This window comes from Aspergillus pseudotamarii (genome assembly GCF_009193445.1).
Source record: "Aspergillus pseudotamarii strain CBS 117625 unplaced genomic scaffold BDV38scaffold_11, whole genome shotgun sequence".
NCBI classification, from domain to species: domain Eukaryota; kingdom Fungi; phylum Ascomycota; class Eurotiomycetes; order Eurotiales; family Aspergillaceae; genus Aspergillus; species Aspergillus pseudotamarii.
Genome location: NW_022475025.1, coordinates 472,321 through 486,883, shown reverse-complemented (window position 1 = coordinate 486,883; position 14,563 = coordinate 472,321). Strand labels below are relative to the sequence as shown.

Here is a 14,563-nt window from a genome sequence, read left to right as displayed (position 1 = left end):
TTCGAACGCGGGGCCTCTCGCAGATTGGTACTATAGAGCCCAAAGCGAGAATCATACCACTAGACCATCCGGGCGATGTTATGTAATCTTGTCATAATTGAAAAGATACCTCAAATGTGTAGCAGCTCTGTCATGACTAGTACTGTCTTGGCATACATAGACTGCAGATTGGAATCATCACGATGCGCAGTGAGGTCATGCATGGCAATTTCTACATGCATGAAATGCCCATCGGGACTGACGATTCAAGTATGTCCGTCGCAGCTTTTCTTTTTCCAAATCTTGAATTGCGGTCACTAAACAAGGAAGTAGAGCTTGATCGATGGAGTGGCTGTGCAGGATCTGATCGCCGATCTTGCACTTAATCTGGGCTCAGCCACACAATCCGAGGGTTAACCCTACAACAAGCTTTGGCCGTGACGTCGTCATCCCGAGTCCTCAGCAGTTTCACGAACCTTTTTAAGAACCCCCTTCTCGTTCCTAGCCACCTCTCCGAAGGAACTGTTCTCCGGACGGCCAGACCAAGCGCGCCTTAGCCTGGTGCCACAGTGAAGATAGACAATCTATCCTCAATGGCTTCTCAACCCCATCAAAAGGAGGTGCATCACAATAACCATGTGGACTACGTCATCCGCTACAGCTTCAATGACACGGGTATGTTCGCCGCGCTCGGCTGAAGACAACGAGATTGACCATCCCAGATGTCAATAAAGCGTCCCAGCAGCTGGAATTGCTGCTCCGTCGACTCTCTGAGGTAGGATTGCAGACGGAAGTGAGGGAGGGCGATGAATCGTCGGTGCTGGTCTTTGTCCGGGCCTCCAGGAAAAAGAAGTTGCAACGCGCTGTTTATCAGTCACGGTAAGGATACCACGTATCATTCCATTCCATAATGTATGTCCCATTCTAACGGGCTCTTACATTAAAGTATTCGCGACTGGCTTTATGGCGTCCGCAATACCGAACCCGAATCCGAGTCCTCTGCCGAGCCGCAATCGGAATCCGAGCGATTGCGTGTCATCCACCATATGATAACTGTGCCCCGAGAAGCTGGCGGCGCTGGGATTACCCTGAAGCATGGGGAGTGGGAGAACGTAATTGCCATCTTCCCACTGCATGATGAAGAAACCAACAAGCAATGCATGAGAGACTGGAGTAAGAAGACATTTTTGTCCAACGAAGACCTCGACCAGATACGGAACACATTCGGAGAAAGTGTATGCGGCAGTACTTCCCCTATATTAGCCTTCATGCTGACATAACTCTCGCAGGTTGGCTTCTACTTCGCGTTTTTGCAGTCGTATTTCAGGTTTCTGATGTTTCCCGCCATTTTTGGCTTCTCATGCTGGCTATTGCTGGGGTCTTTTTCAGTAATTTACACCATAGGAAATGCCCTGTGGTGTATTGTTTTCATTGAATACTGGAAGCATCAGGAAGAGGATCTCAGCTGCCGATGGCAGTCTAAGGGTGTCTCAGTTTTGCGCGAGAAGAGACGAGAATTTAAACCCGAAAGGGAAGTCCGGGACGAGACAACGGGCGAAATTCGAGGTGTATATCCCGCAACGAAGCGGCTGCAGACCCAGCTCCTCCAGGTGCCATTTGCACTCGTTGCTACCGTTGCCTTGGGTGTAATCATTGCGACATGCTTCGCCATTGAGATATTCATCTCCGAGATATACAACGGACCATTGAAGACATACTTGGTAAGCTTTTATGCATTGATCATTGATGCACCACCGACTGACTTGCCAGGTCTTCATACCTACCATCTTACTCTCTGCTCTAATCCCAACCATGAGCACCGTCCTTGTGTCTGTGGCGACAAGGCTGAATGATTACGAGAACTATGAGACCCAAGGCGCGTACGATGTAGCATTGACGCAGAAGATTTTTGTGATTAACTTCATCACCTCATACCTACCTGCTTTCCTGACAGCGTTTGTGTATGTCCCCTTCGCTCACAGTATCGTGCCGTATCTCGATATCTTCCACTTGACTGTTCGTCCATTCGTTTCGAAAAAAGACGCGATAACAACACGTGCCGAATTCAGTATCGATCCGGGTCGTCTAAAGAAGCAGGTCATCTACTTCACAGTGACTGCTCAGGCCGTTAATTTTGCCCAGGAAACGATAGTTCCGATCCTGAAGCAGCGCTGCCTCCAGAAGTACAAGGAATACAAGAAGCGCACCGGCAAAGTGGAGCCGGATAGCAACACGGATGAGAAAAAGGCGCCCGAGGTTTCGTTCGAGGATGCCCCTGAGGAGGCCCAGTTCCTCAAGCGGGTACGTAATGAAGCTGAGATGGAAGACTATGATGTGACCGATGATCTCCGGGAGATGTGTATTCAATTTGGATATCTGGCACTGTTTTCTCCTGTCTGGCCTTTGGTGCCGGTCTCGTTTTTGGTCAACAACTGGGTTGAACTGCGGTCCGACTTCTTCAAGATCTGTATGGAATGCAAAAGACCATCACCTCAACGTGCAGATACCATTGGCCCTTGGCTGGACAGTCTAGGGTTCCTGTCCTGGGTCGGAAGTATTACAAGCGCGGCTCTCGTCTACATGTTCAGCAACGGCCACGAAGGACCGAACGGACAACCAACATCCATCAAGGGATGGGCGTTACTGCTCACGATCTTTTTCTGTGAGCACATTTACCTGTTAGTGCGCTACGCCGTGCGAGCCACTATCGCCAAAATGGAACCCCCCAATGTACGCCAGGAACGGACAGAGCGCTATTTGCTGCGGAAACGATTCCTTGAGTCGACTCTGCAATCTAGAAGCAGTGACGATGAAACCGATGAAGAAACCACACCATATGTGGACCAGTCTCAGGAGGTTTCCGAGATCACGCGAGCCTCACTCGAGGATGATGCTCGTACATGGTCTCGACATGGAACCGACCCTGCAGAGCGTTTCTGGATGCGTCAGAAAGGGTGGAAGGAATCGGCGTATGTCGGTACCTCCATTATCCGTGCATTGGCGGTTAAGCCGGAAGCGAAGAAGCAACAGTAAATGCACGTATACCGACTAAATCTGCGCGTATATAGGTCGGACACTGCATGGATTTTCATGACAATGAGCGTAGCGAGTAGATTTTGTTTATGACTGTACAAAGTGTGATCTCAAGATATGCAGTGTTGACTACTAGAATGAAGCTTTTCTATTTATTGCGTGTAGTAGTATTTTTTTTTTTTTTTTTTTTTTTTGGCCTCTCCTCAACTTTCCAGATTGGTTCCTGCCAAGAGTGTGGGGAAAGAAAAAAAGGATCCACTGGATCCTCAACTATTAAATTGAATAATTCCCGACTTTATCCCTGAAGAAATTCCGCATTTGCCACAAAGGTGTGCCACCATGACTCCTAAACCGCGTTCTAAAACCTTCACAGGATGCTGGACATGTCGGTCTCGCCGTGTAAAGTGCGATGAGCAGCGGCCCAACTGTCAACGGTGTCATCGCAGTGGACGGACATGCCAAGGGTATGGTGTGCGGTTGGGATGGACCAATGCCCCGGGAACTGCAATACAGCGTCGGCTGCTGCGCTCTTCATCTAGGGCTGCGTCGGAGTTGTCGCCGTCTGCTGTAACAACACTTTTGAGTGACTTGGACCATTCGTCGGGGAAAGCGATCGCTCAGCGAGGGCCGTTTTCGGTCTTTTCAGTCTCTGTGTCGGAAGACTTAAGTCGAAATATACGGGTCTATAGTCCCCGCGAGTCATCGACGGAGACCTCTGACAGCTTTCGTCCATATCAACACGACCTCTCCGTACCATCGCATCCAAAGGCATCGCTGAGGGTGCAGCAGTTATCCTTTCCGGAGCCTCCGAAATGCGTCCCGGGCGAAGATGCCCTCAGTGAGATTGGCCAGACAACACCAAACCTATCACTGATGGAACGTAGGCGATCCTCTGATATTTGCGCAGCATCCACACATAACAAGGCTCGGGGGTACTTAGAAAAGACCCGCATCCCATCCTCGCTAAATCCTACGGATATGGCTAACCCTGAAATCGAATTGATCCATCATTGGGTCGTCTTCCTTAGCGGAAACCTGATCCTGATCGACTTGGCTGACAATCCATGTCGCACGGTTTTCATGCCACTGGCTCTCAAGGGACTGAACTCTTCCTCGGCAGAGTCTAACATGCACCGTGCTGTCTTCCATGGACTGTGTGCAGCTTCCGCTTTTAGTCTATCTCATCTTCGCAGCGAGTCCAAGTACCAGTCTCTTGCGGTTCAGCATGACCAGCAAGCTCTACAACATCTGAGACAGAACCTTCGTCCTGGAAGCCGACTAGACGAGACAACTCTTGTTGCTGTGCTAACGTGTATCGCGGCTGAAGCCATGTCTGGGCGGCGCAGCCGATGGAGAGCTCACGTTCTTGGCGGGTTGGGAATGTTGGAAAATGAGCTTGATGGCGAGTGGCTGCAGTCACCAACAGCGGCACGCTTACTTCAGAGCTACTTGTCTCTCTCATCACTGTGCAATTTCCGGATGTCGGCTCAGTTGTTGGCGTTGCTGAAACAGCTTCCGAATATACAGAACTATCTAGAGCGGTCGCATGGTGTCTCACAATCACTCGTACAATTTCTAGCGGACATGTCTGCCCTCAGGGAGTCACCGGGTCAGACCACAGTTGCGGAACTGGACCATCTGGAGCTGCAGCTTTATCTCCAATTTCCCAGCTTGCATTTGCAGGAAACACCCGAGTCAATTGTCATCCAGCATGCCCTAAACTCATTCTACTACGCAACAGTTATCTACTTTCGCCGTACCCTTCGCCGTGTCCCTGTGACAGATGTTCAAGACCTTGTGGAGAAAGCGGTCCACGATCTTGAAGCCGCTGAGGCTCTTACTCACAGGAAAGGTGGATGTGCCTATAATTGGGCAAGCTTCGTGGTCGCCGCAGAATGCAGCCGACCAGATCTGCAAGAGAGGATGCTTGTTTTATTCGATCGTAAACGTCGTCACGGAATCAAGAACATCCAATCATTGTGCGAAATCGTTACGACATTGTGGCAACGGCGAGCATCTGCGCCTGGAGTAGACATTCATTGGGAGGAGATTGCTAACGAGGCTGATTATGATATCATGCTAGTATGACTACGTTGCAGATGACAAGAAGTTGCACGTGTCCGTACCGGTTCATAAAGTGTATCCGCCATCCACCACCAACGCAGTACCACACACAAAACTGCTCATGGGCGAGGCAAGATAGAGGATGGAGTCCGCAATCTCTTCAGGATCGGCGGGACGACCTAATGGAGTTTTTTCGAACTCGCTGTTCATTGAACCGCTTTCAATCCCCGCACGGATGATAGGTGTGTTGACATAACTGGATCATTAGTGTTGGACATAGTCAGCAGAAGGGCGAAGATACGTACCCGGGACAAATGGCATTGATGCGTATCTCATCCTTGCCGTACGTTTTGGCGTCCTATGATTGTGAGTCTATATGCCAAGAAAAACCAAGACAGATAGGGAATTGCATATACCAGTTTGGTGATTCCGACGACAGCTGGTTCTCTTAGCATCTCACGGGGGTTACAAGGCTATGAATCTCAGTGGAACTTACCATGCTTGGCAGCAGTGTATGGAATGATTCCGAAGTTTGCCGGGGGAGTAGCGATGCCATACATCGAGGACAGGTTAATGATTACTCCGCGACCTTCACGGACACCTCGCGATCTAACAAATCAGCGAAACCGAACTGGGCCAAATGGCAACTATGAGACCCACTCTTGTGTTAACATCTGCTGGATGACTCCCCTTTGACACAGCCACAGCCCTGTCTGATTGATGTCAATGACCTTTTGCCACTCTTGCAAACTTAACTCATGCGTCTTTGCAAGTGTCCCACTGATCCCCGCGGAGTTCACGGCGATGTCAATGCGACCAAACCGAGAAACTGTCTTCCGGATCGCCTCGTCGACCGACGCTTCATTGGTGACATCTACCTGCATGATCTCGGTTTCGACATTGGGGAAGGTGTTGCGGAGCTCATCGCGGGTGCCCTCCAGCTGGGCCAGGTTGACATCCAAAAGTGTCAAGGAGGTGATGCCCTGTTCTGCAAATTTCAGTGCTGTCGCTTTGCCAATACCTGTATAAATTCGTTATCACTTTGTTCAACCCGAAGCATTAGGTTGATACCAAGATAGTACATACCAGAGGCTGCGCCGGTGATGAAAGCGGTCCCCGTAACTTTGCACGCCATAGTATCGAACTTGATTTGTCCTTGGAAGATCTATCGTTAGAAGTTAGAAGATGCTGGGGACTTGATGAGTGTTTATTATAGCACCACTGCGGGGTTAAGCAGCAGTTGTTACATAAAAAACCTACCGCCACATCATTTAAATACAATAACCGCGGAGACACAAACTTCCGAGGCTAACCAAGGTTGAGAGATTTGAACAAGCCACAAGCCTGTATGTACTACTGTATGTATCTATGTACAGCACTGTGGTAACGTTCACTGCCGGCGGAAACGTCGGAAGAATCATTCATCTCTTCGTGGCTCCCCTTGAGGGTGGTACGGTAATTCTTCAACCGAATGCCCATGTGGGTCCAGATTCTGGCCATGTCGATCCCTACCAAAGGGTGATATTTAGGGTCTCGCCGTCGACTTCCTTTTTCGGACGGCAGCGGTTGCGCATCACATCCCGATGGCAAGTTTACAGCGACCGGATGTCAAGGTCCCGTCTACCGGTCCTTGAAAAGTATAGAAGCAATTTTGAATGCCTGGTATATACCCATAGGATATATTGTAGGATAAAAGGAGCACCATGTCCATCCGCTACCCTATCATTACAAGCCACTTCATCCCATCAAGTGTCTCGTAACAAGTTGACATCCACCCTCAGTTTATTCTCAGAATGACCCGAACAGACCTCAATGTCGATGCGGTTGTAATCGGCGGCGGTTTTGGCGGCTGCAATGCCCTCTACCGCCTCCGCGAGATGGGCCTCACTACCAAGCTCTTCGAAGCAGGGAGTGGCTTCGGCGGCGTCTGGCACTGGAATGGCTATCCCGGGGCTCGTGTGGATAGCGAAATGCCCGCCTATCAGTTCAATATCCCCGTCGTATGGAAGGACTGGCATTGGAGTGAACGGTTCCCTGGCGTCGAGGAGCTGAGACGATACTTTGAACACGTTGACCGTGTGCTGGAGCTGAGCAAGGATACTTATTTCAACACGGTTGTATCGGAATGTCGATTCGACTCAGGGAGTGGGCTATGGATCGTCCACACATCGACCGGCATAAGGGCAACATGCAAGTACCTCATCGCCGCAACGGGATCCTCCTACAAGAAATACTTCCCCGACTACCCCGGCTTGAACCAATACAAGGGCCAGCTAGTCCATTCAGCGGCATACCCAGATAACCTCAATGTGACGGGGAAGAAGGTCGGCATTGTCGGCAACGGAGCCTCGGGTCTCCAAATCGTCCAGGAACTGGCAAAGGAAGATTGTGAATTAACCGTGTTTATCCGCACACCCTGTTTCGCACTCCCCATGAAACAGCGGAAGATCTCTCCTGAAGAGTCTGAGATGATGAAAGGGTACTACGACGCCATCTTCGACCGCTGCTATAAATCAGTCACGGGGTTCCCGCATAATACCAAGCCTCAGGCGACTAGCACGGCATCGCCCGAGGAACGGAAGGCTATTTTCGATCAGCTTTGGCAGCGGGGTGGATATAGTTTCTTGGTTTCGAATTACTATGACTTCCTGCTTAACGAGGAGGCCAACTCAATCTTCTACAATTATTGGGTACAACAGGTTCGAGCGCGCATGACGGACCAGAAGAAGATGGATCTTGTTGCACCGCTTAAGCAAACTTACTTGGTCGGTACTAAGCGGCCTAGTCTGGAGCAAGATTATTATGAGATGATCGATCGGGAGAATGTCGTACTGCATGATTTGAAGAAGGCTCCCATCCTGGAGTTCGATGAGACCGGCGTCGTCACGGCCGAGGGCCATCGTGATCTCGACATCGTTATCTTTGCGACGGGATACGATGCCGTCACGGGTAGTTTGTTGGATTTGGGGATCGAAGACCGGAACCAGGTTTCTCTGAGCGAGAAATGGAAGGATGGAACGGCTACTCATCTGGGCTTGATGATTCCAGACGCGCCGAATCTGTTCCTAGTTTATGGTCCGCAGGCACCGACTTCGTTGGCTAATGGACCGCCTTTCATTGAGATGGAGGTCGATTGGATCTGTCGGGCTATTACGAAGATGAGCGATGAGGGGTTGGCATACGTTGCGCCGACGGCTAAGGCAGCGGAGGAGTGGAAGGAGGAGGTTCGGTTGGTGTCCGAGAATACACTCTATCCGAAGACGAACTCGTGGTATATGGGTACTAATATCCCGGGAAAGAGACGGGAGCCATTGATTTATCTGGGTGGCATGCAGAGGTGGTGGCAGAAGTGCAATGATGCGCTTGAGAGCTGGGAGGGCTTTTCTATCCAGTCGCTGTAGGATATTGTTCGTGTTGGAAATTGTATATATTTGCTACAGGTACTCTTCAAATAACTCAGTACTACACTACTAATTCCTAACCCATTCTCCCATTAAGTGTACTCGAAATATAACCAACGCGTCCCTGGATGATCTCTTACACATTTCTGGAGGAACAGAGTGAGCCGTTAGGCTTTAGGGAGGTGGACGTAGTAAGTGGGAGCGGACTCGCCAGTATGAGTATACGGAAAGGCAGGATTCCTGTGCAAAACCTCCTCGAATATTAAATTGTTGACGCGACCCAGGCAGGCCTAGCGCTGTTGTTCTTCCCAAGCGATTTCTTCCCATACAAATCGTGTTGATAGATCCAAGGAACTAAATCAACCGAATAAGACCTTATTCAACTCGTTTCCCCTCTCAGCAGCAATTATCGTAGTACGGAATATACTTCCAAGAGACATCAATAGCTGGTGAAAATGCTACTATTGAGACCAGGAAGCAGGGGATTAAGCATAAGATTCATGTCTTCTTCTATCTAGCGAATTGTACAGAGTATAAGCATCCTCTCTCTCAAGAGAGTTTAATTACTGTGAAGCCTGGGGATCTTTAGCTGATGGGATAACCAGGCATGGAAACTATTTCATGTTCAGTTTAGGGCTAGCGTCTAAATAAACTATTAAATGATACGTACTATACGGAGTACTCATCCCATATCGATAGGTTTTTAGGGTTACAAGGGGTGTAGATCCTCAACGATGCGTACGTGGCTGAGGCTGCAAGGCTATGCCCCATTAACCTAAACGAGGCCGTCCGGTCGTTTGATAAAAGAAATCGCCTTTCTTTGACTGATCTCCTCCTATATATGAATCCATTGATACCATCTATGAGATAGGTTATTTAGCTGACATCCTAAGCAATTGTTTCTTATTTCCTGACCCTTCTTCTGTGCGTCCGAGGGACATATACTGTGTGTATGCGGATGCACAACTTAAAAGGAAACATGAACGGTGATCGGCATAGACGTAGCATAAACCATTTATCTTATTGCATATGTAGCAAGCTCATAAGGATCGCCCCTCAATTAACTCAATTAACCCAAAGGTGCGACCAATAATGGCGCCCAATACTCGACACTACACCTAAAATTATCCACCATGTTGGCTCGGGCTGCAGCGTGGCAAATGTATTCGTTGTCTTATCAGGGAATCTCCACATTGCCCGATCGGGCCGTTCTACTGCAAGGGTTCATGCTCATGAGCTATCGATTTAGTATGCCAGGTACATCCATCCGTAGTATGATATATCTCACGGCATTTACCGAAGTGAACAGGAGAAAGTGAGACCTGCGGACCCGATCATTGGCTCCCGTATTGTCCATCAAAACAATGATCATTACTATCATCCATCGGATCTGGAATTGATCAACTAACCCCGTCCAAATGTGGCAATGAGATAGACCTGGGAAATACCTCAATGTCAATTTGTAGGACAGGAAAAAAGACATAAATACTGCTCTAGCACCCCGACTCTCTAGTCTCAACAACAGCACATCCACTCTCAATCAAGCCTCACTTTGTCTATCTTCACTCCGCACAACGCTCTCTGTCTTTCAGCCCACCATGAAGCTCCAATCTCTCGGCATGACCCTCTTCTGCGCCGCCACCCTGGTGGCTGCGCTCCCCGTCGATCCTGCTACAGGACCTGTTTCTGTGCCCTGCATTAAGCCCGAGGACGTGAGCGATCTCGGAGAAGTCTCCGGGCCGATTTGTGGGGATGAGCCTAAGAATGAAAAACGCCAGAAGGAAGAACCATCCCTTGTAGGCGGACCCGTTGGCAGTGGTAAGTATCTCTCGAGAATGTACCAGATTCCCAAAGATACCGTACTAATTTGAGTAATCCTTTAGTTATTGGCGATCTTAGCAAGGTTGTCCACCGTTGATTCTGGTTCGCATGGTCGAAACCGTCACAGGGTCTCTATTCTGGGAAATCTACCTCGCGCTTCAGATCAGAGTTGAGGGGTTAATAGGGCCTTGTGTTGACTGTGGTTATTATTCGTGTATTATTTGATTTGTTATTTCTTTTTTTATTGGAGGGGGGTTGTTGTTATGGGAATCTGTCTCCCTTCACTTGAATAGTGAAGCAGTTGAGGGTTTGTGTTCTATATCTTCTGGTATCCATTACCGTATCTAATTCTATGTACATCTACGATGTCTAACACCGATCATGGTAATGATTTCAATGATTACACAATCATTCTATATCGTACAATTATCCACTATTTGCTTCTATACAATAGAAATTCTTCAAGTGTATATAAAGAAGGCCCCACAGTTTCCCTAATCCGGCAAGTTTCTGCAGGTTGTCTAGACCCTAAAAGGGTTATTCATCCAGATGGATGTCTCATCATCGGAAACTCTACATCGATGTATTTTAGCCTTTGATTCTTACTATGATGCATGAAAGGTCAATTTCACAAGAAAACGTGCATACATGAGTCCAAATAAACCACAGTCTTCGCCGGACGAGCGGCTCGTCCGGCGCCTCAATTTGAATCGTCCAAAGCTATCTAGAAATCGGGAAGTCCAGACATGTCACCAATGTCGCCTTAGAAAAGTCAAATATGATCAGACTAGGCCCCGCTGTGAAAACGGTCAGATACATGAACGTGCTTGCATTTACACTCAAATATCCCGGAAGCCAGACAGCCACCAAGGTGGAGACCGGGTCATCAGGCTGAACCAACAGGGCCACCTCATCACCACTAGCGAGTCTCAAGCGCGATATTACTCCAGCTCATCTTGGGTGGTCGACGTGGATGGCTCGAATGCTTGTCGGCCTCCCGTTGGTTCCGACATTGGTCGCTGTAGGAAATCGGGAGAGCTCTCAGCTCCCCCTACACAACAGGAGTTTCCTGATGGCCAAGCTCACTTGTTTGTGCAACTCGCAGAGGTTGACAGACTCATTTATTGGTATTCGAGATACTGCTATCTCTGGTACCTAATAGTAGATATTCCTAAGATAATAATATCACTTGAAAATCTAAGGCACAAGCGTAGCTCCCCCTGGGGGCTCGTTAGCCCTGATTGCTGCGGTCTGCTTTATTGCAGCGTGTTCTGCTAATGCGTCTGGTGACTTGAAGTCAGTGTGCCCTGTATCTACTTCCTCTGCATGGAAAGTCCTAGCGGACCAGCTGCTTTCGAGCAATGGATACCCTCGACAGCCCAACCTGAACACTGTCCGAGCAGCCTTTCTCCTCGCTCTTCCAAGTGTGGCAGGCGGAAGGATACATCCGGGCCCGGGCCCTGTCTGCGTATTGCTGCGAGCTGCTCAGTCTTTAGGGCTTCACCGTGATCCCTCATCCGTCAATTTGTCCCCTCGTGAGATGGACTCTCACCGGGTCCTCTGCTGGGTCATCCATGGTTTGGACGTCTCCTACTCAGTCGCCCATGCATTGCCACCATTGATCCACGCCGCCGCTACTGATGTTCAAATGATTGAACACAATGCTATGTCAGACCGCAAGCTCATAGGAACCCTCATACGAGTGAACTCCCTAATCTCTACAATCTTCCAAACCGTCTACGGTATCCACCAGCCAACAGGCAAAGACATTCAAGAACTAGATGAAAAGGCGAACACAATATGTACTGACGATTATTCTACTCAAACACCCCCGGAAATGAACACAGCAGAAAAATTCATCACAATGAGCCAAGAATGTGTTGCTACAAAATGCTCTTCATCCTACATCAACCCTATCTACGATCAACTCAATGGCCGCAAACTTCCAGACAAAAAGCACTAACCACATGTCAAAACTACATCAACGACTACTTGATGGGCATTATGGATCCCCAACTAGCTCCGTATAGATGGATCCTGGGACATTTCGATGTCATCCATGCCTGTGCTATTATTCTTCAGGACATGATCCAACACCCAGGATCTTTGGAATCCCCTGGAATGAGGAGTCTGGCGAAGACTTGCTTCTTCACGTTCTCGTCGGATCCTTACCCGGACTGGACGAAACTGGAGGCACTTGGGTCGAAGGCTTGGGCTGCTAATGGATGGACTTGCCCTTTTTAGCAGGATTTGGATTCGCTAAGTATAGACGCGAGTCTTTCGGATTGGGATCCGTTGTTTGCGTCGTTCGTTTGGGAGAATATGCTGCTATAACTGCTGAAAGCTATAGGTGTTGGTCTTGGGGCAGTACTCAAAACAATGCATTCCCTCGAGGCATAAAGTCACATGCATAACTAATATGAGATGGAAAATCATCCCATTCGAGTAGCTAAAAATGCCTGGACACCTAAGGCGTCTCTATAAGGTAATTTATTGGGCATTCTCTGGTTTGGCAGCTAATTCCTGCACTTGAATCAAAACTAAAGAATAGCCAGGGTACATCCATCAGTACGAAGTTACAAAATAGCCAGCGCATTCGGTGGACTCCCAACAGCACCAGGCACATTCAACGGCGCCGAGGTCAATAGAAAGCTGTACTTTCCAGCCTTCTTACACTCCTCCGCCAGAGCCTTGAGATCCCACAGCTCCCCAAGAGGCATTCCGAGCAAACTAAGACACCATTGGTGCAGCACTACTCCAATTAGCCAATACACACAGAAACCATAGATCAGATCACACTCACCAAATTCGGTCGGTGGTCTCTCTATCCCATCCACTATCGGCGGCATGGCCTCTACGGCTATATTATCACTGGCAACGGCAGCGAACTGCCTATTCCATAGCCACCGTGCCATATCTTCGGTTCCTTCGATTCCACAACATCGCAGCGGAGCCATGGCGGCTGATTGTTTGTCTCCAGTCATTTGTCCCAGTGCCTCTGTTACTCCGAATCGGATGATGAGAATATCACCCTTTTGAAATGTGGTCCCTTGATATGATGCGACTGCTTCAATGTCTGTGGCACTAATTCGGAAAGATGAAAAAGGGGAGTATTGGATTCCTTTTGCTGCGGCGTAGGATTTGAAGTCGATTAGGACGCCTCGACTATTGAGACCACCGCGGGAGTGCCAGTCTGTGTTCGTTTAGATCGTGGTTTGGTTATTGGGAAGAGGTTACCGCTTACGCTCTAGGGTTGGGAGGTGGGCATTTGCTTCGAGGGTTTCGACCGTCGGTTTGAACCCATTGTAGGATAGACCGGAGGGGAGATGCTGGAAATGGCCTTGCTTTTTTCTTTAGCAGAGTACATACATTCAGGGAGGAGAGAGAGAGAGAGAGATAACGTACAAAGACTGTCCCACTGGCTACTTCCTTGGGTATTGAAATCCACCTATGTACAATCTATCAGATACCTTCCTATATTAAAAGGTCAACAGCTGAATCTCCTTACCTCGTCATCAAATCCAAAGCCTTTCCCCGTTGCGGGATCCTCCAGTTTTACCACGCGATGTGAAAGATGTTTGCGAAAGTGTCCCTTGCTCTTGATACCTCCCAACGACCAGCTGGGAAGTTAGAGTTAGTATCAAATCTCTAGCATAACGCATCGCAAAATAGCACACTAGAACACACTTGAGCGAGACTGAAATGCCATGACGGATCTCCGTGGCGGCGGATTTCACAACACCTGGCGTGATGAAGTTCAATGTCCCGTAGAGGTCTTTCTGGCCATCTTTGTCGAAAAGGCCCCAGGAGCACTTGCTCTGAGGATGTCCCGGCACAGAGGGAAGTTCGTCGAAGGAGGGAATAGAGGTCATTGTCTTGACTAAAAGATCATTTCTTTCGACTACGACCTAAAGATAACCGGACACCCAAGATATCTTTATAGTAGTATTTTATAGTACTATTTCTTATGGACACATTGTTATTGTTAGCAATATAGACTACGACGTAGAACAAGTAGTGGTATGGTCACCGAGGTTGGGATCTTCTCCCATCACGAGGGTTGTAATGGACCATTCGAGTTCATGCTTTTTCTTACCCTATAGTTACTACATTTTCAACGTATACTCAAGATCTAGGCATTGTGCATAACTTGGATTATTCACCTCGCCGTCAACTTCCTAAAAGGATTTAATCCCGCCGATCCACATAAATTATTCCCCACATTTTACCATGCTCCACGGTGGATCCGGTCCGGAGAGCGGAAG

The 14,563-nt window shown here is 48.7% G+C and overlaps 7 protein-coding genes across 7 annotated transcripts; 5 read left to right on the top strand and 2 right to left on the bottom strand.

The window, feature by feature from the left end:
• The first annotated feature begins 483 nt into the window (after positions 1 to 483).
• Positions 484 to 3,160, top strand: BDV38DRAFT_239930 (anoctamin family protein). Its single transcript, XM_032053827.1, has 5 exons — positions 484 to 654; positions 702 to 858; positions 926 to 1,214; positions 1,269 to 1,700; positions 1,750 to 3,160. Exons 1-5 carry the CDS (start codon positions 573 to 575, stop codon positions 3,010 to 3,012), a joined length of 2,223 nt encoding a protein of 740 aa, XP_031916643.1. The 5' UTR covers positions 484 to 572; the 3' UTR covers positions 3,013 to 3,160.
• A 42-nt stretch (positions 3,161 to 3,202) lies between these two features.
• On the top strand, positions 3,203 to 5,733 carry BDV38DRAFT_19327 (Zn(II)2Cys6 transcription factor). Its single transcript, XM_032052306.1, has one exon. It carries the CDS (start codon positions 3,352 to 3,354, stop codon positions 5,098 to 5,100), a length of 1,749 nt encoding a protein of 582 aa, XP_031916642.1. The 5' UTR covers positions 3,203 to 3,351; the 3' UTR covers positions 5,101 to 5,733.
• On the bottom strand, positions 5,143 to 6,211 carry BDV38DRAFT_269120 (SDR family NAD(P)-dependent oxidoreductase; the record flags this gene model as incomplete). Its single annotated transcript, XM_032056908.1, has 6 exons — positions 5,143 to 5,332; positions 5,382 to 5,434; positions 5,493 to 5,515; positions 5,573 to 5,685; positions 5,737 to 6,097; positions 6,163 to 6,211. The coding sequence occupies 6 exons, from the start codon at positions 6,209 to 6,211 to the stop codon at positions 5,143 to 5,145; spliced, it is 789 nt and encodes a 262-aa protein (XP_031916641.1).
• A 253-nt stretch (positions 6,212 to 6,464) lies between these two features.
• Positions 6,465 to 8,487, top strand: BDV38DRAFT_239922 (flavin-containing monooxygenase). The gene has a single exon (XM_032053826.1). It carries the CDS (start codon positions 6,870 to 6,872, stop codon positions 8,475 to 8,477), a length of 1,608 nt encoding a protein of 535 aa, XP_031916640.1. The 5' UTR covers positions 6,465 to 6,869; the 3' UTR covers positions 8,478 to 8,487.
• Positions 8,488 to 10,075: 1,588 nt separating this feature from the next.
• On the top strand, positions 10,076 to 10,395 carry BDV38DRAFT_280074 (uncharacterized protein; the record flags this gene model as incomplete). The annotated part of the gene is made up of 2 exons (XM_032059214.1): positions 10,076 to 10,295; positions 10,361 to 10,395. The coding sequence occupies 2 exons, from the start codon at positions 10,076 to 10,078 to the stop codon at positions 10,393 to 10,395; spliced, it is 255 nt and encodes an 84-aa protein (XP_031916639.1).
• Positions 10,396 to 11,280: 885 nt separating this feature from the next.
• Positions 11,281 to 12,261, top strand: BDV38DRAFT_280073 (fungal specific transcription factor domain-containing protein; the record flags this gene model as incomplete). Its single annotated transcript, XM_032059213.1, has 2 exons — positions 11,281 to 11,449; positions 11,513 to 12,261. The coding sequence occupies 2 exons, from the start codon at positions 11,281 to 11,283 to the stop codon at positions 12,259 to 12,261; spliced, it is 918 nt and encodes a 305-aa protein (XP_031916638.1).
• Positions 12,262 to 12,874: 613 nt separating this feature from the next.
• Positions 12,875 to 14,170, bottom strand: BDV38DRAFT_280072 (uncharacterized protein; the record flags this gene model as incomplete). Its single annotated transcript, XM_032059212.1, has 6 exons — positions 12,875 to 13,050; positions 13,102 to 13,491; positions 13,543 to 13,638; positions 13,704 to 13,746; positions 13,807 to 13,918; positions 13,986 to 14,170. The coding sequence occupies 6 exons, from the start codon at positions 14,168 to 14,170 to the stop codon at positions 12,875 to 12,877; spliced, it is 1,002 nt and encodes a 333-aa protein (XP_031916637.1).
• Between the last annotated feature and the right edge of the window lie 393 nt (positions 14,171 to 14,563).

What these genes read in the sequence shown, in the direction of transcription:
- BDV38DRAFT_239930 (XM_032053827.1), top strand. Translation starts at nt 573, where the DNA reads ATGGCTTCTCAACCCCATCAAAAGGAGGTGCATCACAATAACCATGTG. An exon ending in CGCGCTGTTTATCAGTCACG is followed by an intron (nt 859 to 925) that starts GTAAGGATACCA and finishes CTTACATTAAAG; the next exon opens with TATTCGCGACTGGCTTTATG. An exon ending in GACCATTGAAGACATACTTG is followed by an intron (nt 1,701 to 1,749) that starts GTAAGCTTTTAT and finishes CTGACTTGCCAG; the next exon opens with GTCTTCATACCTACCATCTT.
- BDV38DRAFT_239922 (XM_032053826.1), top strand. Translation starts at nt 6,870, where the DNA reads ATGACCCGAACAGACCTCAATGTCGATGCGGTTGTAATCGGCGGCGGT.
- BDV38DRAFT_19327 (XM_032052306.1), top strand. Translation starts at nt 3,352, where the DNA reads ATGACTCCTAAACCGCGTTCTAAAACCTTCACAGGATGCTGGACATGT.